The following is a 24,883-nucleotide window of genomic DNA, read 5'->3' on the forward strand; positions in this document are numbered from 1 at the left end:
CTTCCCGGTCTTGGGATGATGGCATGGCTCATTTGCCAGTGAGGATCTTCTCCAAGGGAGTCAAGGAAGTTCTACAGGTGGTTCACAAAGCATCAGCCTTTGCAGCCAAGTGGGCCATGTTTCTGACATTTTCAACAGAAGCAGTGGTTGATGCTAACACATACCCTATTACAACAGTGTTAGATTTCCGTTTGTCTCTTAGGTCTCCTGTTTTTATCAACTGAGAGCTTTTGGAACCTTTTGCCTTTTCAATAAACCCCGGATTTGTTTGTCTGATTCAGTGGCATATAGCAGAATTCAACAATAGTCTCTTTGAGGAGGGGCCATAGCTCAGTGGTAGAGCGAAGTCTCAGATTCAGCCCTGGCATCTCCAGTCAACAGGATCTCAGAAAACAGGGCTGGAAAGGATCTCTGCAGTAGAGAACGCTGGGTTAGATCGCCAGTGGTGTGAGTTGGTATGCATTTCCTCCCCTGCCGCCAATGCCTATATCTATAACTGTGGAAACCATGAAAAACTCATAACTATGAGAAACCATCTCATGGAATTTGATGTCCCTTCCATCCTGAACCCAGGCCCAAAGGTATTCAGTGTTAACACTCCTCACTTTCCTTGCCTGTTTTTCCAAAATGAACTGTAAAGAACCTTCTTGGTCAATAAGGAATATTACTGTATTGTAGAAGCGTTGATGATGTGAAAAGGGCTTCTGGATTATATACAAAATCAGCTTTAACTTCACTGATGATATTTTTTATATTGGCAACATTGGAATGAACAATATTTTGAATAAATAAAATGTGGTTACCCACAGTATTAAATATAATTTGATTCAAACTTCTGAGATTTGTATCTGTTTTCAGTTTAGATGGGTGCAGCATGAAGCAGCTAACCTAAATGCTGTTTCACTTTATTCTTATGTGTTAGTATTAGTTAAGTTTAAAACTGTGTTCTTTGGCAAATGAAAAAAGAATTCAGAAGTATTAAGACACCCACTTTTGTGCTGGAATTTAATATGCAACTTTTTATTGGAAAATAATCGTCCTTGTCTGGCAAAATCCACCATGCAATATTTCTGTTAGTAGGCATAATGTAATAAAGGCAGGGAGGGCTATTTATCACAACAAATTTTGAGGATTTCAGGATTCTTTTTATTATTTTAATATATTTCTTTGGTATTAAATCAGAAAAATGATAAATTACACCTGTCGAAGCTGTTTTTCCTTTTTGCTGGAAAATGATGTACAACCCAATTTTGCTGGTCATTTTGGCTTTTAACGATACGTAGCCCCCCCCCCCCCAGTTCCCTGGTTTAAAATCTATTGGCTCAGCTTTTAAAGAATAATACCGAGGTACTTTTTATTTCTTACATATGAAGTGTTTATAAATACTTCCTGGTATTGCAAACTTTGACCTTTTAACATTGCATTAGTTTATCAGAACAACTCAATGGCTATGATGCTCAAGCTCACTTAACACAGGCACTCTTCCTTCTGATCAGGATTGTGCTACTGTGGTAGGTTGAGGGTTAGATTTTCCTTATATATAACTTTGTGGGAAGCATTGTGTTTTTCAGAGACCACATCTAGGGAGGGCATTTTCAGCACATAAGGTACATTAAATTGTGATTAATTTGAAAGGCTAAAAATAATTAGTTTAATTTAAATGCCTGCCCATTGCTTCATTCATATGCATATAATTTCCTTCCAGAATCAAGCACGACATATTCCTTGAAACTGGTACTTTTATTATGCATAAGGGTTATATATTTCTACAGAGATTATGTAATAGTTTTTTTAAAAAAATGTTTTTATAAGGGATTAGATAAAAGAGCAAAAAAATAAAATAAAAGGGGGAATATTTTAAGCAACAAGAGGCAACACATGATTTGTGTTGCTGTCTTGTTTTGCATTTATTTTAACAATTATTCCGGGCTTGCATATTTAGAAATATATTAGCCCAATTTGATTTTAAGGCTCAGTTATTTGAATTATAAATCATTATGTCCCTTCCAGCTGATCAGTCATGGAATAGCTTTGAATTCATTTACATAATGGAATGTGTTAGTGTTTCCTTTATGTCAGTGCATGGTGCTTCCTCATGCAACCTCAGTTGTTTCTAATAATTAACTTTATCATAATCTTTCCTGTACAAAATATATACAGTTGCATAGTTACTTTGTGAAGCAACTGACAGTGAAGTATCTTGCAGTTATTCTAGTTGTTGCACTTCCAATGTATGTATCTTTACAATTGTTAAAGGTTTCCTTTAGATTTAAGAGAAACACACTATAAAAAGAGATAATAACATTCACTTAAGTTGTTGATAAATATCCAGAAAGGTTACTTCAAAATTTTTGTATGTAATTCTTTAAAACTTAAAACATAGCCTTCTAAAAGGGAAGTGGATCATTTAAAGGTTTGGTCTTGAACTGGTGAGTCATGATCTACAATTGGATTGCATCCAGATCTAAAATGGGTTGAAAGGAGTGTTTCAAATCATTTTTGGAAAAAGAGAGATAATGAAGAATCTAGATTCTAGACAGATACTACAGACAGATGTAGTAAAGAGAAAAATTATGGCCACAGTTGAGTACTGATGTAAAGCCTAGTGCTATCAATGTTTTCCAAAAAAAAAAAAAAAAATGCCTCCCTCTGTGCTGTACTGTGGCCAAAATATAAAAATAAGTTAAAAGTGGGTCCTAAGTTAGAGGTTGGAATAAAACATGGGTCCTGGATAAGGAAACGCTGAAAGCTGATCATGTAAAGTTTAGTGTACTGACTTTTAAAATGTTGAGATAAAAGGAAAGGTAATTATTTTAACCAAGACCCCAGTTTAGAGCACTTTTTAACCTGGAAATTATGTTCCTTAGTCATGACTGATTTGGCTATGTAATTTGAACTGTTCTTCTATTCAGTCCTCTCAAATATGTTTATCTGCTAATATCGATTTGCATAAGCATTGTAATGTATTTACTTATTTGAGTAGCATTCCATATTTTAAACCTCCTTCTAATGGTATGTAGAATGTGGGGAGAAAGTGCTGATATTTCTAACCTTTGACTTTTCTATTGTTTTAAATACTCAGTGCTACAAATAAATAGTTTGATGCAGGAGTCGTTGCTCCATTCCTTATACACCTTAGTTAGTGTAATAAGTAAGATGATGTGGAATAATATCAGGACTTATCTGTAACTCCTTTCCTTCCTATTTTAGCCATTTTAAATAAGGAAGTGATGATGGGGTGAACTCTGATAGGGGAGATCTGTTGAAGATAATTTGAATTAAATACCTTGATCAAAGGCCCATGCACACCAGTTACTTGTGTGCCAACTTTTCTGCCTGTGAAGATACCCCTCATGCACTCTCTGAACAGAGAAATAGTACTGGCACTTCTGACAGTTTTAATCACCTGTTGTGGGGCAGGGGTCAAGGATTATTTGAATTTGCTTCCCCCTCCCTGTCTCCTCAGTATTGGATTACTACTGTCATAGATGTCAGCATTGACCTTGAAATATATTCAGAAATGTCATACATTTCCTACTGGTCTCCTAAAAATCTTTTAACAATTGCTATAACATACATATATCCTCCATTTAAAAAAGATCGTGATGACTCTAGAATCTGTTGGATGTAATTAGCTGGTAGTTACTCTTGGTTTGTAGCAAACCTGCTTTTCAGTTCTTGATCATGGGCTTTTACAGTGTTACACTATTTCCACCAATACTGTTAATATTTATACTTTTTTTCTTTTCATTAGAATTATTAGATATTCATTTGTAAGTTTCCATGAAACATTTTGTGCAGTATTTTAACACTTAAAAAAACCTGCGTATTCTAATACTTGGTTAGATATTGTTGTTTAAAATCCCTGACCATGTTATGTTTTGTGGTATCAACCCAGTAATTAGATACTGTTGTTTTCCTTAACCTCAAGTACTTATATTCTCTTAAAAAAGCTTGTGAAAATAGATGCTGTGAAATTCATGCTGCAGAATCATACGGTAGGCCTCTTCAATTTGTTTCAATATTTTTAAAGTCATTAACTTTAACAATTATGAATTAATTTGTCTACTCTTTTTTCTTTTCCACCAGAGTAAACATTTTCCTTTCTTGGGTGTCAATGATAATTATGGTTTGAGTGACCTTAGGTGCAGAACAACATTCTATACTGCTCTCACACGCCTCCTCATGGTAGATCTAGGTAAGAAGTTGCTTATGATATTCCTTCACTTTTCCTGAAATGAGAATGTTTCTTCAACAACACTGTCTAATAAGTCATTCCTGGCGATATTGAGATTTGTTCTTAAATCAAAATAATGCTATGCCAGATTATTCTGAAAATGTTTATGACCAATTGAAATCTAATGGGCTGGATTCCAGATGTAGAAGATATCTTCTCACAGAAGGGCTGTTTTCCATCTCATGTTAGAGTGATGTGTGGGAAAGGTGGAAGTAAATGCAACACTATTGCTCTATTGTATAAGAGTCCGTGGGATCATTAAAATTTTGTGTAGAACCTACTTACATAAACCCTTATGAAGTAGTTGCAGAACACATTAGTGGCTATTTTCATTCCACTCACTGTTCTTTGGATCCATCCCAGTTTATTTACCTATGGGTTTTGGTTTCAAGGCTAAATTTACTTACCAGGTAGTAAGTTTTAAGATTGATTTGTGAGAAATGTTTAGGATGGGCCTGTTGGATTGAAGTGGGCAGACTTCAGGGTTGTGGGAACTACTTTGTTTTTTGCTAGAACCCTGAGATCCACTAACTGGAGCCTGGTGCCAAATACACATACTTATAATTAAAGAATTCTGAGCCCAGGAATTTATTTGAGTATCAGAACTGAATGGAGCTCATAATCTTTCCACATAAAAATCCACTTGTGTTTGCCCTGAGCTTTCTTCAGTTCAGCAGTATAACTTAGGGTGGAAGAGGAGTCATTTGTTGCTGCTACTGTTAAGCAATTGGGAGTCCGGAATCTTTGCCAATCCACCACAAATCATCCAGAGATCTACCAGCAGATCTAGAATTGTCTTCTGCTCCCACCAGTGTTAGATTATAAGAACATAAGCTTTGGACACAGAATCAATCCCTTTTCCACAGAAGAACCCACTTTTGTTTCAAGTGTCCTATAACAAGAGAAAAAATGGATTTGGAGTGTACTTTGTTTTAATGTTACTGGTTTTAGATTGTGCCAAAGATTCATGATACTTCAGTATTTCAAGTTAATGATGCTTAATTAAATTTCAGAACTTAGAAGTTTCTCTGCAAAGTAATAGCTATCCTAGTAGCTCTCTTGCTAGAACAAGAGAGAACAAGAACAAAGAACAAGAACAAAGTCCCTTCAACGGTTCCTACTGCTCTTCCAAGCTCAAATAGCAAAGAGGGATCACCTCCCTGTACATCTGCTTCAGCATGTCAGAAACTCCCTCAGATGGTGGCAACATCTCCAAAATCTACAGATGGGCAGCCCCATCCAAGAGCGAGACAGAATCACACTGATGACAGATACCAGCCTTGAAGGATGGGGAGCCCAATGCAACTCGTTCCTGACCCAAGGGAAATGGAACACAGAGGAAAAACACCACAGCATCAACTGGCTGGAGCTCAGGATAATCCACCTGGGTCTGAAATCCTCACACTGGCTGCTACATTCTCACGTCCTAGTCAGAACAGAGAACACAACGGCACGAGCCCATATAATGTGTCAAAATTAATTTTGTAATGAGTACCAAATCCTGCTTCTGCCACCTGGAGGCCCAGTGCATCCTGTTATGGACCAAGTGGAATTTAAGCCTCCAAATCAGCCCAGCACATCAAAGGCACTCTGAAATCAGCAGACTATCTAAGTCGGCAACAAATAGAACTGGGGGAATGGAGCCTACATCCAGCAGTGTTCCAGGAAATCATATGCTGCTTCAGCCGACTCACACTGGATTTGTTTGTATCTAGACACACCCACAAGCTACCATGATTTCTCTCCAGATTCTGGTCTTACGGAGCTGAAGGAATAGATGCACTGTACATCAACTGTCCGAAAGAAAGGCTCTACGTATTCCATCCAATCCCTCTGTTAGCCAGAGTTCTGCAGAAAATCAGAAAGGAACAAGCAACTGTAGTCCTAGTAGCCCCCTCCTGGCCACAATGACCCTGGTTCTCCAAGATCCTAACCCTAGCAGTGCAGGGTCCATGGTTCCTGCCCCAGAAGTCAGAACTCTTGTCTCAGGGTCCAGTGCTCCACCCAGACCCAAATTGGCTCAAGCTAGCCGCCTCACTGCTGAAAGGTCTATCTACTAAACCCTGGGCTATTCTGAAGATGTCATACACACCCTGATGGCATCCCGCGGGGACTCCACCACCAGAATCTTTGGAACAGCCTGGAAGGCCTTCTGCAGATGGAGTGAAGGGGAGAAACTTAATCCATGGGCGGTAGGCATCAAGAAACTCCTAGCCTTTCTCCAGGAAGGCCTCCAGATGGGTTTGAAACTGGGCACCCTGTGCAGACAAACATCAGCCCTGTCATTGGTACTTTCCAAGCCGGGTAAGCAGCCACTAAGCTCACACCCTCATATCAAAAGATTCCTTCATGGAGCAGTACTCAAGAGGCCTCCTACAGTCCATAGGTTTCCTTCCTGGAGCCTACAAGTTGTACTCTCTGCATTGACTAAACCTCCATTTGAGCCAATTGGATCTATCCCAACACGAATTCTGTCACAAAAAGTTCTTTCCCTGGTTGCCACCACGTCTGCTCACAGAATCTCAGAGTTATTCACCATCTCAATCAGAAAAGGCCTCATTACCTTCCATAGGGATTCCTTTGCCCTTCGAACAGACCCGACCTTTATCCCTAAGGTCAACACGATGTTGCATAGGTCACAGGAGCTTGTTCTGCCCTCTTTCTGCCCTAACCCTTCTCATCCACAGGAGAAGGCCTGGCACAAGCAGGATGTCCGCAGAGCGATTAAAGTTTACCTAAGAAGGACAGAGTCCTTTCGAAAATCTGGCTCACTGTTTGTTTCCTTTCACCATTTTGCTATGGGCAAGAAAGTTACCAGATCTACGTTAACTAGGTGGTTAAAAGCATGCATTGTTTCAGCCTATGAGGCTTCATGCCTCCCCAAGCCATTAGGGGTCACAGCTCACTCCACTAGGGCAGCAGCCACAGCAGCCGCCTTAATGCTCCCCTGGCAGAAATCTGCAAGGCGGCCACCTGGACAAATCCTAATTCCTTCATAAGGCATTGCAAAATAGACACATGCGCCTCAGTGGATGCCTCCTTTGGCAGGAGAGTCCTCCAGCAGGTAGTAGCAGTACAATAGACTCAGCCTTATATTTTTCCCACCCGAATAAGGGTTTTAGCTTTAGCATGTCCTGTTGTGGGATGCCTTCGTCACACCAACCTTGGAACATTGGTAATTACCGAGAAAGTTCCTTCTGGGTTGGTGTGCAAAAGGCATCCCAACCACACCCTGCAACAGCACTGAAGCTATTTGCATAGGTAATCAGGCCACTCATCCCTGCACTTGGCTGGCCAGTTCTTCTCCTAAGGATCTTCACATTTTCTTTTCTCAGATTTAAGTCTGTGTATTTACTGATAACTATCTGTTCCTCTGTGGCTCTTCTTACCTATGATACAAAAATATGTTTTCTTCCTCAATTTCTGAGCTTTAGCCACAGATGGAACTGGCTAGGAGGAGCTTCAGACCGATAGAGTATTTGAAACTCAGTCATGTGGGTCCCTGCTTTTCCTGGGCGATAGGGGGAGCTAACCCACTGTGGGATGCCTTTTGCACACCAGCCCAGAAGGAACCTTCTTTTTAAGTACCAATGTTCCATTCTTATTGTTGTAATGCATTTAAAAACAATTTAAAACACAATAACAACATTGTTTAAAATGCAATTGCAATGGGAGGATGGAAATCCAAGGATTCTTTTATGTAAAAAGAAGCATAAATGTAGTGTTTTTCAGCAGATTTGCATATGTTTGATGGTAACAATAACAGAATCAGAATATTGTGAAAATAAGTGCAATTAGAAATGGGAATCAATCCAAATGAAGAAAATAATCAATAGCACAATTCTAAATAACATATTTGATGGAGTGCATGAATATTTTATATTGTTGTATATATACCTGAGAACAAAAAGAAAAGTGAACGTTTGCCCTAAGAGCCAAACTAAAAGTGTCCACATATCTGCCATGTTCATATACAGATTTGGGGCGGAGGTCTAATTTTAAGGACTGTGGTTTTCACATGGAACACTGGAGTGAGGTTCACATGTCTCTCTGATGGCTTTTTGGCACCAAGCAAAAACATTTTAATTTTCCCAGGCTTTTAAACTTCTGTTATGTTTTATGCTGCAAATCACTTTAAAGAACAGCTGTTTTTCTGCTGCTTGTTATCAGTTTTTTTGTTTGTTTTAATTTCTGGCTTTATTGTTTGTTTTGTAACTTTTTTGTGGGAATAAGCCACTCTGGAAATACATGTACTGAAGGGAGAGATATCAATATATAAAATGAATAAATACATAATATCAGAAGGGACATGCAGTTGAGGGAGTGGAACTCCCCCCCACCTTCCCTCCCTCCCTACATTCCCCCACCTAAACTTCTTTTTTCCCCAGCCAGGCTCAGATACCAGAAGAGAGCTGTAGTGAGAGAAAAGTGCCCAAAGTGATGGAGCCAGTGGGGGAGGAAAGGCAAGGGAGAAGGGAAGGTTCAGTTCCCCTCACCCATGTACGTCTTCTGATGTTAGACTTTTAGTCTAAAATTAGACTCCACCCCAAGCTTTATACATGAACAGGGCAGATGTGAATAATCTTAGCTGCCCTTGTCACACCTAGTTTGCCACATCTAGTTTGGTCCCAGGTTTTCCCCAAAACAAGAGATTTGAAACAGGTTCATGATTGGAGTGCTTATCCAACTAGCAAATATACTCCTTTTTCCAAGAGGGCCCTTATAACTATCTTGAAAAGAATTGGAGTTAGGCCCTCACTTAGTATGGCATTCATAATCCCCTCCAAAGCAGAACCCAAGATCTCCTGGCAGATCTTAATAACCCATGATGGCCAAGGGTCTAAATTGTGTGGTGTTGGCTGTACTGCCTTCAACATCATGATGACATCAGAGGAACTTCTCAGAAGAAATAAGCTGAAAGTGATTCAAGTATTCATGACAATTGATATCTGGGGCTCAGACTATGTTTTAAAAGAAGGAAAATCTGGATTGAGTTGAAAGTACTACCTCATAAATGCACTACAGTATGCTGTTGATTACTCCATTTTTGTGTGTGAAGGTGGACCCAACAAATCCCATAACACTGTACAATGCAGCATGAGCTGAGAAGAAGCTCTTCCTTGCTGCCACTACCCCATCTCATATGGCTTCAGTGACATGTTTGGCCAGATTGGGCACACATTTTCCACCACTTTCATTCTTGAGGTGTCCCTAATGTCTCAACACCATTCAGTTACCCATATACCAACAGAAGGTCTGTCTAGGAGTCAGAAAGGAAGAACACATAATAGCTATTGTGTCAGTAGCCAAAGTCAACTCCTTATTCTAGTGGCCAATCAGGACATTCACAAGGCAACCATGGACATCACTAGATAAATCTTCCAGAACAGTTTGTTCAAAATCTCCAAATATGGACCATCCTTTAAGTGTGTGCCTCCCCGTTTTACTGTCCCTTGGCAGAGACTGTGTGTGATGAAAATCCACACCTTTGTGAGGTAATGGACTGATCATAAGAGTAACAGCATCCCCATGCTCAGACTGCCTATTTCCAGGCAAGTGTAATACAATAAATCCAACGTATCACCTGTCACATGTGTTGGTAACAGCACTCTGGAAAAGCTGTATGTTTGTTATGAGGGACATTAAGTCTTGAACCACACCCTATGAGATGGCCTTAGCATGACATTTCCCTAAAGAGCCACATGAAGGTTGGGGCTTCAACAGCACAAAGACCCCTTGATCCTAGTACAAGGTATCTGCATTCAGATCTGAGTGTATAAAGTATCTCAAAAGGGACTTGTATTCTTTCAGATAAGTGTGAACTTGTTTCCCCAGATGCCATCTCATGTTTGCTGCTGCCCTGAGTATTTTTGATTGATTGATAATATTTATATACTACCTTTCCACAAATGTCACCAAGGGTGTGTGTGTGTGTGTGTGTACAACAGTACAAATAAACAATAATACATAGTACGTAAAAGGCAATACAACCGTATTAAAGCCACTATTCGCAATTAAAAGGTCAAATTAAAGAGATGTGTCTTAGGGTGCAATCCTATGGCGGCTAAACAGTGGCTAGATGGCCATACGATTAGTTGGTTCCCAGAAAACCACATCCCTGCTCCTCCTGCCTCATAGGTGGTGCGGATCGTCCCACGCTCCACTCTCGTAAGAGCAGCACAGAGCGGGAGGAAAGGGGATGCTCCCGGGGGCAGGGAGGGGAGGGGACCTCGAAAGGGCCAGTACGATGCTTTCTATGAGTCTTCTGGCCGCCCCTGGCCTCCTACTCCGAAGTGCTGTGGCTAGACAGCTGAAATAGGCCATCTAGCCACAAATGAAGGGCGGCTGGAACACGGAGGTGAAGATCCCCTCCACGCTTCGCCCACCCTGCATTGGATAGGTGGTCACCTCTGAGTTCGGAAGCGGCCACCTATCCTCATAGGATTGCTCCCTCAACTACTTTCTGAAAAGCCAAGAGAGTGGGGGCCAGGACTCAGTTATGCATGCCACAAGCGAATAGGGAAAATGTTTGTCCCCCTTTGGTACATGTACTTTTTAGTATATTTTGGAGAGAGCTAAATGCTTCTTTATTTCAACTCAGTATTCTGTGGCAGAAAATGTAATGCCCACTGCAAGTGATAGCAGTACCTGGAATGATCACTGAAACAATAGGAGCAGGGCTACAAGAAGTATGAATGAGCTTTAAAAGGCATTTGTTTCAGTGCTACATTGTGGAAGAACAATGAGATGGATCAAGTGCAGTAGGCCAAGGAGAATGCTTAGGGGAATGGTAAAAGGGAAAATGTGTGCTAAAGCCAATATATGGAAACAGAAAAACAGCAAAGAGAGACCCAAGGGGCATAAATGGAATGACATGGACATTAGTACTGTGGGCTGGGAAAGTAAGGATGTCATCTGGAATGACAATCAGTTGTCATTATTTGGCATGGAACAACTGTCTCAAGTGGGAAAATGGCACGTGAGTTATGTTCCTGTTTCTTACCAGACAATGAAAAAGGAGCATTCGAGAGTGGAATGCAACACAGTATGAGAGGGGCTGTAACTCAGTGGTAGAGCACATGCTTATCACACAGAAGATACTAGAGATTTAACTGGAGATGAAAAGATCCTGGGTAGCGAGGCTGAGAAAGACTCCTGCTGAAGCTTTGGAGAGCTGTTGCTGGTCAGAATAGTAAACAGCGCTGGGCTGGATGGACCAAGTGTCTGACTCGGGATGAAGCTGAGATGAGTTTGTGTTTCTGTCCCTTCAGTCTCTAGAATGGCAGTTCAGTGGATTAACCATCACTGAAGAAAAGCAGTGGAGACCTGACTGGAACGACAAGTACCAAGCACAGCAGAGTGGCATTCAAACACTGCCCCTGCTCAGAATGCAATAGAGCTGTAGACAGAGGAACCATCTTGCTGAAGTGATGCAAAAAATATTCTAGTTTTGGTTGGTGTTTCTTCACACAAAACAGAGGGAGAGAGAATTTGCCTAATGTCACTGATTACATTTGCTACATTTTCCCTGTTCAGAGAAGTATATTTGTTTGCATTACTTTTTACTTAAACACAACCATTTTCCCATCCCTCTTTGCTGTAAACAGCTGCCCAAACAATCCACTTCATATGCTGTCATTCTACTATCATCCTTGTGGTACTGCAGCTCTAGTTCCAAGCACCTCTTACTGCTCAGTTTTGTTCTCAATATTCCTAAATCCTTCCACCACTCCATTCCTCCTGGTCATTCACTTTCCTGTACTTTGTAGAATGCCTGGTTGTCCTAGCTCTTTCAATCTAGGACACAAAGCAAGACTACCCTACTGACGTTTCCTTTCCAGCTGATGAAGCAGGAACGCAGTGGTATGATAGCTGTGTGGCATGCCCTCTGTCTCCTTTTCTTAAAGACCAATTAGGATCCTGTGGCTGGTTTCCCAAAGAGAATTGCATATGCACATGCATTGCATTTCCTTGCAGAAAAGAACTATACAGATAGTCTAACCTAGCTCAGCAGTTGAGTAAGGTCCCATGAGTGTCAATCTTCCCAATGGTCCTGCTCTGGAGTAGCCTCCTAGAACTTCAGTATACTGCTACTTTAAGGCATGAATGCGTCAACAGATGTGTTAGTTTGTTTAAGTAAATCTGCAGTTAAGTCAGGAAGGTTTGTGTGTTGATCTTTTCCTGAAGCGTCCTGTTTGTTGGTTGTCTAAAAAAAAGTGCATTGCTGCAAGAGAAAATATTTTTGAACTTAACAATTACCCAAAATGGGAGACTTGACTATAATGTACAACATTTTAATAAATGCAGTAATGTCATTATTGTATTTCTGAATACAGGGTAAGTATGTAGTCTGAAAGCCAAGCATTTCCTGTGCTAATGCCCAATTGTAAATAGTCCTAACAAGTGGGGCCCTGCAGTACCATTGTTGCAGCATGTAGTGCTTCTGTTTAGGGTTCTAGCCACTCCACTCCATTCCTACTCTGACTCCCCAGTTTTCCTCCCCGCCCCAGCAGTCAGTGTTTTGTGCCCACTGAGCACAGTTTGGGTGGGGTGGAGTGGACACACTGGTACCCAATTTCAGCAACACTAAAATCTTTGATTTCTCAAATAATTTCAAATTTAAAGGCTCAGTTTAGATGGTTGGTTGAGGCTTGCATAGGTCAGTAGTATGCTTAGTTTATGTTATTTAATTTAATGGCTGCTATGCCAGATTCTCAACGCTATGTTTCTTTTTCTCCTCCCCTCTCCTTTTTTCCATAGGAGAAGACGAGGATGAGTTTGAAAACTTCATGCTTCCCCTGACAGTTTCATTTGAAACTTTAGCCCAGATATTTAACAGTAGCTTTAAGCAAGAGGAAGCAAAGGTAAGTTACTTTGAATAGTAGAAGGAAATCTTACTGATCATAAACTAATAATGTTTTTTAAAGGTGCTGAGCACAATCTAGCCAAAAAATAGCCATGCTTAAGTCCCAGTGACTTAAATGGAACCAAATTAAATATGACCTTAATTCTCCCATTGAATTCTCAATAACATCTGAAGGCGTGTCTCTTCTCATATGTACCTGCCCGGACCCTCTGCCTGTCCCTACTGAAGGAAGCTAGGCAGATGGCTATTCCTCAGAATACCTGTCACACCAGCTAATGCTGTTGGTGTTGCTCTAGAGGTCCCTTCCACTAGTGCACATAATTTACATTAGTGCTAGTGTTTGATTGGATACTGCCTCCTATATGACCTCTATTTGTTAAGCCTTTTGGAATGTTATTCTGCATTCCCCAGATGGAAAGGCATGGCATGAATGACATCTATGAAGGCAAGGCACTGACTGAGAGTATAGGCCAAAGAGTAAGAAGAAGGAGAGCGTAGGGTAGGCTCTCTACATTCTCCCTCTCTTGACGTACTTCCTTGTTGCATCCCTACTTCCTGGATGCCTTGCTTCCTGGTCTGTGCTCCTCCCTACATGGTGTTGCATGATTTAGGGGCCTCTATGCGTTATGTTTATTCCTAGCCGGTGCTGAATACCCATGGGGAGGAGCGAAAGACCTTGGCTTGCCATGTAGTGAGGGGACAGCATGATTGCACCATTGATTCCTCCCCCCAAGAACTTTGCAAATAAAGGTAGAACTAGATATGGCACTGTTCATGGGGTTGCCACCAAAAACCAGCAACTTCGTATCCAGTTCCCTCATGTCTCCCCATAACGTTTAGTAAGGGAAATGTGTGATGTTATTGTTACACATGTTTATTTCTCTTTTCCCTACTGGCAGCCAATAATGTGGAGCAGTGGTGGAAACATGATGCCATATCAAACATTTCCATTATTTAATGGGAAGGGGGAACTAGAGACTTTCAGCATTGTGTTCAGCATTGCGTTTGGTTCCACCCTCTGATGACTGCTTTTGAATGAGATCTAAAATGAAAGTTTAGCATCTTATAGTTGTGAAATTTTGGCCTTATGTATATTAAATACTTGTTTTTTTCTGTGGTGGAAAAACCACAGTTTTTCTGTTTATTTATTTTGTGTATTTATTTATGGAGTGTGTGTGGATTTGCAGAGGTACAGATATATACTAGGTAAAAACACTGTATGCTTAGAACATCTCTTCCAAACAAGAATTTAATATATAAATCAGGAGTTTATTAAATGGCTGGGCATATATGTATAAATAGGAACTGGTCTTGAAGTATTGCGTTCTTAAACCGAACAAAGTGATTAGGATAACTGATAGCTAAATAAGGTTTTTATGTGCCTGTGGGAGCCATATTAGGATTGATTTGACAAGTCAGTTCAGCTGTGGCAACAGTCATATTATCTAGCACAACATTATGTTTTATTAGTAAAATCCTTAAGTGTAGCAAGCTGTTTGTGTCAAAACAACAGTATATTTTAGGGGGAAAAGACTTACTAAGTGGAAGCTGCATCATCAGGAACAAAACACATTAGCATAGCATTACATTAAATAGATTGCCTTCTACTATTATGAACAGTTAACCATGCACTCTGGAGTGGCTATTTCAGATACATTGTGTAATATTCCTAGAAGCTCTATCAATAATTTTTCTTTAGCATTTTAAAATGTGATTGGAAACTCAGTAGTGCCCTTGCTGTTTTTCCTCTCCTCGGTATTTCCAGAAGACACAGGCTGCAATGTATGCAGCAGGCATCTGATGCTTCCTTTCCAAACAACAGCCCCCTACCCCACTTGACAAGCTGTTTGTGAAAGTCAGGCAGAGGGTGTTTCAAAAGGGGATTGTGAGATAGGGCCAGCCCAAGAAATGTTTCTGCCTGAGATGAAGGACAAGATGGCAGTCCTCCCCCATTCCATATCTAGAAGCCGACTAGACTGGCAGTTAAATCTTACTTCAGCCCTGGCGACAGGACAGCGTCCTCCGCTGTGCCTGAGGAGCAGGCTAGCTTAGGGGAGTGGGGAAAAGGCAGGCCATATGACACACACAGGTTTCTCCTCCAACGAAGGGGAACAGCCAGGGGGAGCTGGAGAAGTCACCAGGGGGGCTGCTGCCACTGTGCTGCCTCTCTCTCTTTCCCACACACCCCTCAGTATCTGCTACCTGAGGCAGGAACCTCAGTCTTCCTAATGGTAGGGCTGGCCCTTTGTGAGATAACTCATGGAAATGTTGCTAGGAAAAAAGAGCCAAAAGTCCCTTTGCTTGTGTATGAGCCCATGTGTATACTTGAACAGTCTTACAGGAATCTGGCCATAAGTAATCATCAGAATACTTATACTAATTATTTGTGAATTATTATATTTAATGTTAGTTACTCTATGTGAAAATTGCTGCTTGAGTTAGCAACTTTTTGAGAAAAATATGAAAAGTATTGTTTTGATGTATCAGTGTCTGGTAGATTTGAGGTGCTTCAGCAATTTAATAATATCAGTAATATCCAGCTTTGGCTAATTATAACAATTACCATGTATTTTAAATGCTACTTTTGCATTCGCAGATCATTTAGAAGAGTGTGTTAGATACTAAAACTGCTTCTAAGTACACTGTACAAATCACTGTTCTAAGGTGCAATTTGAAGTTAAAAATAAGATTTGAAGTGGATTTTAAACGATCTTGGTGAAAGATTGCTGCTTTCTGTCATTTGAGGACTTTATCAGTACTGAAGCCATTTTGCTCTTTTACCGTCTTGTTTGATAGAGAAACATTCTTACTGGGGAAATTTTTTAATGGAGTTCCAGTGTTATATCCCTAAACTAGCAAGTTCTTAATGACCCTGGAAAGTGATTGCTTTGATTACACTTTAACGGTATTTGCAAATAAAATCACAAGTAATTAAGGGGAAATCTCCAGGCTTTTGAGCAACTTTGATGCATGATCACTGCCTGATTCAGCTCCATCTAGAGTAATGCTGTGTAGACAAGAGCTACTGAGATCAATAGCAACATAATGATAGTGGCAGAATTAAGTGAGTAACCTGAGAACTGCGCCTTCAGAATGCATGCAGCTGCCACAAGCCAGGGCCACACGGTGCACTCTTTGCTTCCGTCCTAAATGTTCATCAAAAGACGCCCTGCAGGAAAATGGAGTTAGATGCTCTTTATTGCTGATCGTGTCTCTTGCCACATTTATCAGGGAAATTGGATTAGCAGTTGGCAGCTGCAGGTAGACAAGGTTCTGCAGTGATTAAATATGCAGCTTGGCTGCATTTGTTGTGACAGACCTTTAGTAAATTCTACTGTAAGCACCATCTGTCTAATTTGTATAAAGGGAAACTTCATGCTCTAAGCCACTGCTGAAGAACTAAATTTGTTGCTTTATGATAAAGGAAACTTTTCTGCTAAAATCTTTTAAACATAATTTATTAGGTTGAAGGGATTTCTGTTTGTTTTTTCCTGATGAATAAATAATACATGGCAAAGTGCTTTCAGGGACCCTTATTCTGCAAATACTGAAAACAAAAATAATATGTTCTGTTCTTCAATAAAATGTTTAGTATTCCTATCTGCAGGGAGGTGACACTTAAAATATCACTTAGAAAATGGCCTGTGACTGCCAAACTCATTTAATTTGTGGCTTCTGCTAGGATTTTCTAATTGGCTTTTTATACATGTGAAATACATAGTTCAAAAATAATTGCAGCAGGGCAGTTTACCCTTGTTGAAATACATCTGGAGTTAACAATCCTGTTCATAAAGCATATGTTCAGGTTTATTTTCCAGGAAGTGCTAAGCAAATACATGAGGACATTTTCGTGCCATGACATTAGCTGGGGAGGGGAAAATTCATAGTTACACGATGATTGCCAATTTTCTCACCATGGCTCTCTTAAAGAAACCCCTAGATTGGGCCTGGAAATTCTGTTCGATAATATATTGGCTTTCTATACTTAACCCTGGTAGTACTTTGATATTATTTATGACATGATTAGTTTGATAGGAACAAATAAAACATTGTATCCAAGGAAGAGGAGTGGTTAAGTAGCATCATGCTATGTATAGCTGGTTCACAGAAACTCAAAGCTCTTGAATTATTTAAAATCCTTGATTTTCAGCTTGCACACATTAAAAGTTTTCACACTAAGTGCCAAATGTTGCAAACAGCACTTTAACAGAATGATTTTGCTTTGATCCCTGTAGCAGTTCCTGAATAATTTATCACAGGTTATTGCCTTAATTCTGGAGAGGGATAGCGCAATAAAGGCAGATGAAAACACTCCAGTTGAAACACCTTGGGGCCTGCTCATTCCTCTGACATGGCTCTTTTGTTGGAACTATTTAGAGGTTATTAAGACGTGTCTGTAGAATTAAGAGTATGCTGTAAGGATGAAGACAGCCATCTTAATTCTAAAGACAAAGCACTATGACCCCTCACCTTTTTCGTGGCTGTTATTATATAGTTGAATTATGAGGGTAATATTATAGCTGTACCCAGAAGTACAACTATACAGTTAAAGGTCTGTCAGACTTCTCCATTATAAAATCCTGTTTTGGGGTGTTTGTCTGGCTCCAGTTGAACAAGTTTAACAACGTGGCTCAGGCTGTCAGGGTACATATTCAGTCTGGGTATCCCCTCCCCCCAGTTACTTTTAGAAAGCCATAACCATTTTATTTTAAGAAATCAGTGAAAAATAGGAGACAGACAAAAGCCCAGCAAAGTTCATTTAAAAAACTGCCAGTTGGCCTGTTATTTGTAGTTATAAGGTAGACAGCAGCAAATGAACAGGCACTTACAAATCTGAGTTTTGGCCACCAAAATCCTCCCTGCACAATTTCCACATTCCTTAAGCCAGGGTGTTGTGGTATGTTCAGCAGTGGTTACTCTGCATCCCAGGAATGGATGTATTTCAGTGGAACTGGTGAAATGATCCTTGTTTCTACCACTCTTTATGAGGGGCCCAACTGGCAATGAGAAAATAACCTGTGCAGTGTGGATGTCGAAGCACTGTTCTGTATTTTTCTTCAGACTATGCTAGCCATCCTGAATCTATCTTGATTCATCTACACTGAATCTACAGCTGCTTTGAGAGCCAGTCATGAGCTAGTAATCAGGCTATCAGTTTTTAAATAAATAAATAAATGTGGCAGCCCTAGCATACTTAAATGGTATTTTGTGCTAGCAGAACTAGTGAGACTCCTATCATTATAACAGATGCTGTATACAGAGGGAGAGCATGTATTTGCAGAGGCCTGAGCAGGGTGGGTAGGTTGCAAAGCATCTGTGTATACTCTGCACACCAAGCCACATTGGGGGCCCTGCCAGTGGAAGTTCATTTATGCCTTGTAAAACATGATAGACAGCTTTGGCCTCTTCTGGACTATGCCCCAGATTAACTTTGCCACATGGATTTCAGTGTGAATCATTAAGGACTAAGCCAGCTACCATCACCATAGCCTCACCCTTTCATCTGTGCCGTACTTGTACCCAGAACACTGTGTATGTTTCTTGGTATGATTAAAACTTTGGGTTTTAAGAGTGTAGCAAAGAGACAGAAAGATGATAACTGACTGGATCAGGAGTGTTGAACTTCTTTCAGCCTGAGGGCCAAATTTTTGGAGAAGCTCAGGGGTGGAGTTGGGAGCACAATCCCCCAAATACCAGCATATTTTAGCTTAAAGCTGTCAGTAACTAAGCCTAGGAAACCACCAAACGAGTTGCGGCTGGGGAAAGGAAATGGGGCCAGGGAAGAGAGTATGGACATTTAGGGAACCTTGGTGGTCCACATTTGGCCCCCTGAGCCTGAGGTTCAGCACCCCTAGGCTAGATAGATACAGGTAATAGTTGAGGGTAAGTGCAGGCTTTGCTATTGGAAATTATATACATTGATATACTTTGCCATTGGAAATGATACACATTTGTAAAGGGAGTAGGCTTCTGGCAATTGCTGAATGGCTAGCTGCCTTGACCGGAAATCTTAGTAAAAATGGCCAGTGGGTGAAAATGTTTTCTGAGGCATGACCTAGGTAGTTGGAATTATTCAGAATATTGCCCCCATTGTATTGAATGTGCGGCAATGGCAACACATCAAATACTGCCCTTCTGCTTGGGGGAAAGCCTCTGCATGACAGGGCCCATCCTGAGGTCTCATTGTGAGTCTCTTCCTAGAAAGGGAGCTATAATATAATCAGGCCCTGGAAGAGCCATGTAATTGTTCAGTGCCTTCCTCACAGTTGTTAGATGCTCCCAGTCGACACACCCTGCTCCCACTAAACCATCACTGTGTTACTTGGGGAGGGGGGGTGTTGGAAGGTGGAGAAGAGTAACTTAACTTGTTTGTCAAGGATGTAGAAAGTGCCAGACCAAATCAGGTTAATGTTTTTTATACTTGTTAGTGACACCTCATAGCAATGGATGTAGGAACCCAATATGTAGTATTCGTATGTCCTTAGGCCCTAGGTCAGCTTCCCCAGCCTGGTGCCTTCTATATGTGTTGGACTACAACTACAGTCATCCAAGGAGGCATGAACATTGGTCATGCTGGCTAGGGACGATGGGAGTTGTAGATCAACACATCTGGAGGAGAAGGCTGCCCTAGACTCGGTATTAGAAACAAATACAAAAAAACTGTGCCAAGAAAAGCTGGGTGTTTTTTTTTAACAACCTGTGTGAGTTATGCAAATGAAGCACATTTACATATATCTGCTTGCTTTGCATTAATTATTCTGGTTCTGTTAGTCATGGGGAAAGGCAAGGAGCAATGTAGAGCACTGAAGAACTGGCCCACTCATCAGTGGATGGCCTACCATTGCTGCCCACCCATGCTTTCGAAATTTCACTAGACATTGCTTAGTGACTTTTAAGCCTATTTTCACAGCCATAAGTACTAAAATTTTGGCAAAAAAAATAAAACAGAGGTTCTCCGGTTGTCGAGTTCTGTGCCCAGTATCAAATTCTATACAGTCTTTAACACTTACTCAGAATACTGGAATATACAGACAGTCCTAAGTCTGACAGTGGTACGGCAAAGAATTAACTTCCGCTTCCATCAAACACTGTGTGTCATCAAACTTGAAGTGAGTTCATTTTGATTTGGTAAGGTGTTGGTTCACAACGTTAGGTTTGATGCTAATAGGACCTGGTCTGGTTGTCTCTTGCTGTGCTTTCACTTGGTGGCAATTGCATGTCCCTCCAGCTTCTCCCCCCCCCCCCCCAATCAATCAGAGGTCTGGCTGGATTTGTGCAATTGGCAAATCAAGGATGGGGAAAACACACTAAGATCTGTTCTGCAACTATATATGTATTTTCACCACCACCACCCAGCTGAGAAATTAGACAATTGGGGCTGAACTGAGACAATTACATTGGCAATTGTGATGGATTTGCTTGATTTCTATAAAAAGGAAGTTGTGATGGGGAATTGTTTTCCTCTTCATCCTTGTGTAGCTTGATACTTTGGGCTTACACAAATTCCCATATGTGATCAGGGTGAGGATGCAGGCTAGATATATGTTACATTAAAGACCCAGTAGGGTGGCTGAATGTAACAGATGCCTCAAATTAACACTGTAGTAAATGTACTACAGGCAAACTGTACATACCTTGTGGTAAATCCATCTGATTAACCTTCAGCCCAAAAAAGTCTTGTTTAAAGTCAGTCTGATTTAACATTCTCATATTAAGGCTAACGATACTGTGATGGCAATCACACCCCATTTGTTCACCTGAGGTGTCTAAAAATGGCATAGCCATATTTGATAGCTTAACTGATTACTTAAAAGTTCTACTTCCATTCCCTAAAGAGAAGGCACCCGTGAACTCTGTACATGGTTTGAGACAGTGTCTCCTAAACAGTTTTAGCAGATGTTTAATAAAAATCATGAATGGGTCAATATTTAATAACAAACATTTTATACTAATACATATTTTCAATAAAGTGAATATTAATGTATGGAATATACTCACTAATGTTTATGTGTTCATGTTTCATGCTCAGCAACTACCTATGTTTGAAACATATAACTGAACTGCTAAATAGATTTTGTTCAGATTACTTTTGAGCGATGACCAAGTTGGAAAAGTGACATCAGTGAAAATCCCCAGGCCCAGTTAAAAAAAAGGAGAAAGAAATAGGAGAAGGGGTTATAATGGAAGTTACATTCTGTTAAATGTATCCTTTGATCTTTAATTTATTATATGATCTCATATCTACTATTTCAGGCTGAATTAATTATATTATTTCTGTTGATACTTTTATTTTAGTACATTAGTAAACATTTGATTAATATTTATATTTAAGTTAGAGTTTTAAACTCCAGTGTTCTTTGGGAGGTGGAGGGAAGACATTTACACTAATGAATTAAAATCAGATATTGTGCTCATTATTGGCTGATCATTACTCCATCTGCTCTTTGCTAACGTGAAAATCAATTACTGTGTCTCTTTCCCACTGACAGCGTATGTTGATCGGACTGGCAAGAGATCTTCGAGGGATTGCCTTTGCTCTGAACACAAAGACCAGCTACACCATGCTGTTTGACTGGATGTATCCTTATTACACTATGACAATACCGGCTCTGTGCACAGAGGGATACCAGGTCCCTTGCATTAGTTTAATAGTGTGGCACAGTGGGGAAGAGGAAACAAAGCTAAATGAACTAATGTGTAATCAGCTAAAATTACAGTACCGTTGCAATCATGCCATTAACTTGGGAGGGCAACATTTGGAGAAGAGAGGTCACTTTTGGAGGGGTGAGGTTATTCCACACTAATCCCTAAATATTCTCCTACTCCATGTAAGCCTTCTTTACATAATTCTATAGCCCTTTAATTTACAGTGTGATGTGCTGAGTCAAAATATATACTGGGGCTCCTTTCAGAAATTCCCTCTTGTACTTCAAGCCACACACTGCAGGAATCATTTTTATTTTTAGGATATTTAATTTGTTACTGTGTAAGTCATTATGAGATCTGTCGTATCACTTCATCCGTGCTTTAGGCTTTCTGTTATTTGGGTTCTCTGTTTCTCTTTACTAGAAAGCAAAATGGCCTTTTACACAAATGTTGGATAATTGCTTCTGGGTTTAAGAGGTGGGCAGGTTGAACAGCTTGAATTCTTAGTTAGTTTAAAGCACATATTGGTCTCAAGAGTAAAGGCTAATATGTCTTCCTAGAATCTTCCAAGCTGTCCATCTTACAGAAATCAACAGAGCTTGATTTAGAGAACACTTTAGATACTATCCACCTAGATCTCAAGTTTACCACGGTCTTCAAAGGGTAGGATTAGGGTCGGATGTTGCAGACTGTTCTGCTGAAGTAGGATTTGTGCTTCTTTGAAGTCACCTCAGGCACTTTAGGACTTCAGCATTTTTTAGGTGATCTACTTGCTGGTTTTTATAAATAATGCTTAAACTGTTTTTTGTGTTTCCTTCCTCTTTAATTTTTTTTAAACCCTGCCTTAACTCTAGAATTTATTTATGGTATTTATAGAACTTACTGATCACCTTTATTTAAAAATACCCCTAACCATATGCAAATTAAAATCGAGAAATATCAATGCAGTGTTTTAAAATGATTCAGTAGCAAGTAAAATAAAAGGAGAAAGCAAAAGATGAAGCAGCAGATCAGATAGTCAGGCTGACTTCCACTTCTTTATCTTAGATGAACAATGTTTACATGGGACTAAAGTTTTCTTAAGATCACTTTTCCTCTTCGGATTTGAATAAGCAGCTTTGATTGTTTGTTCTGTCCACTAGATGGCAAAGATGAGCAGAATTCATAACATCTTTTTGACTTGGTCTTTGACCTGGGAATCATTATATTTTATATATTATAACCATTCTCTGCTAATGTTTAGAAGTGAATAGCCAAGCAGGCAGAATAGTAATGTTATCCTGCAAAATACGATTGTTTGTAGCAGGCTTGCGTATACTAATTGGGTTTCCGTAACAAATCAGACTCCTTGGAAAAAGGCCAAAGGCTTTTCATAATTGTATTGACAAGAAAATGAATATGATAAATGGTGTTCATTCAGTTGAGAAAGGATTTATAGTTTTTCCCTCTGGGCAAGGGATGAAAAGCAAATATGTGTAATAATAGAAAAATCTGTTACAAAGTTGTTATTTGATCTCTCATAAGGCTTTATTAAAATATCTCCAAATATTTTAAAGGCATTTCTGGTGGTAAGGTATAGGCTGCTCTTGGCGTATTCTACTAAGGAAAGGTGCATAAAGATATGGAAATAAAAATATCATGAATATGGAAGCCATTCATTTATCTTGAAATATTGATATGTCAAGCTGTCAGTGATTCCAGTGTTATATTTTGGAAGTGGATTTGCCTTGTACAGTCAGCAATAGGGTATATTGAATACACAGGGCACTGCTAAATATACAGAAACAATGCTTTATCTAAGAATTTTCATGCCACTGAGCCTAAAAATCAGAATGCAATCTCATTAACTGAAATTCCTTAATAATCATATAGTTCTGATATATTTATTTATTTCAAGAAGCTGCACATGCTTTGAGTATGTTACAGGATCTAATTACCTTTAGGGTTAATATTAGCCATTCATTTTGATGGATTTAAATGGAGAATAAGGCTATCAATGGCTACTAGTCATGACGGCTATATATTACCTCTAGTACTGAGGACAGCATACTGCTGCATACTAATTGCTGGGTTACACAAGCAGGAGGGTGCTATTGCATTCTTCTCCTACTTGTGGGCTTCCTACAGGCAACTGGTTGGCCACTGTATGAACAGAATGCCTTACTAGGCACGGAGCAATTCCTCCATGTGTCTCTGTGCACAGAAAAAGGGACTCCTATGATGCAAGGGAGCAGGGCTTTAGGAAGGGAGGGCCCTGCCCCCAGTCATCATCTGACCCCAGAATGGGCATCATCTGCTCCCCAGAGCGCTCTTCCCCCCCGCCCCGGCAAGTTGTCCCCAGAACTGCAACAGTTCCCTATCCCTGGTCTATAAACTTCCTTGCTGATGCCTCTCGACTCCTTATAGTTGGAAGCATGTACAGTTGGCTTGAAATGTGGTTGCCTGCTGTATTTCATAACTGGGGAACATAGGAAGAGTCATGCTGGATCAAACCAAAGCCTTATGTATTCTTTTCCCACAGCGGCCAGCCAGATGCCTATGGAAAGCCCATGAGCAGGACTTCAGTGCAATAGCACCCCCCAGCTCGTATTCCCAGCAACTGGTATACAGAGGCATCCTGCCTCTGATACTGGAGGTAATATTTAGCCATCATAACTAGTAGCGATTGATAGCCTTATTCTCCATGAATTGTCCTATTTGTTGTTTAAAACTATTGAAGTTGGCAGCCATTACTACATATTGTGGTAGTGAATTCCATAGTTTAACTATGTGCTGTGTGAAAAACTCATTCAGTTTCAGTGGATAACCCTGGGTTTTAGTATTATGAGGGAAGGAGAAAACCTACCTATCTTTCTCCACACCATGCATAATTTCATACACCTGATTATGTCCCCCATGCAAAAAACACAATTTTTCTAAGCTAAGAAGCTCTAAATGCTGCAATGCAGGCAAGGGGAGCCTCCGGCACTTAGGGGTTCCTCATCCAGCCTGCAGAGCCACCATGGACTTCTCTAGGGACTGGAACTTGACATCCAAGCCCCAACCCCTGGAGGAATCCCCACTGTTATCTCCGATTTGTGATCCGATCTAAATAATTTGATGTCTTCACCAAACTTGGCTATTTAACTCCTCAG

The 24,883-nt window shown here is 40.2% G+C and overlaps 1 protein-coding gene across 1 annotated transcript in view; it reads left to right on the top strand.

The window, feature by feature from the left end:
- RANBP17 (RAN binding protein 17) overlaps window positions 1-24,883 on the top strand; it is a 271,515-nt gene that overhangs the window by 163,199 nt on the left and 83,433 nt on the right. The window contains exons 17-20 of the mRNA XM_084825522.1: window positions 3,935-3,998; window positions 4,090-4,198; window positions 12,998-13,101; window positions 21,593-21,681. Of these exons, the coding sequence (XP_084681648.1) occupies window positions 3,935-3,998; window positions 4,090-4,198; window positions 12,998-13,101; window positions 21,593-21,681 (366 nt within the window). The remainder of the gene's footprint in view (window positions 1-3,934; window positions 3,999-4,089; window positions 4,199-12,997; window positions 13,102-21,592; window positions 21,682-24,883) is intronic.

The sequence above is a fragment of the Heloderma suspectum genome, chromosome 1, assembly GCF_057233095.1.
Source record: "Heloderma suspectum isolate Gila_16-S chromosome 1, 16-S_ref, whole genome shotgun sequence".
In the NCBI taxonomy this organism is placed as follows: domain Eukaryota; kingdom Metazoa; phylum Chordata; class Lepidosauria; order Squamata; family Helodermatidae; genus Heloderma; species Heloderma suspectum.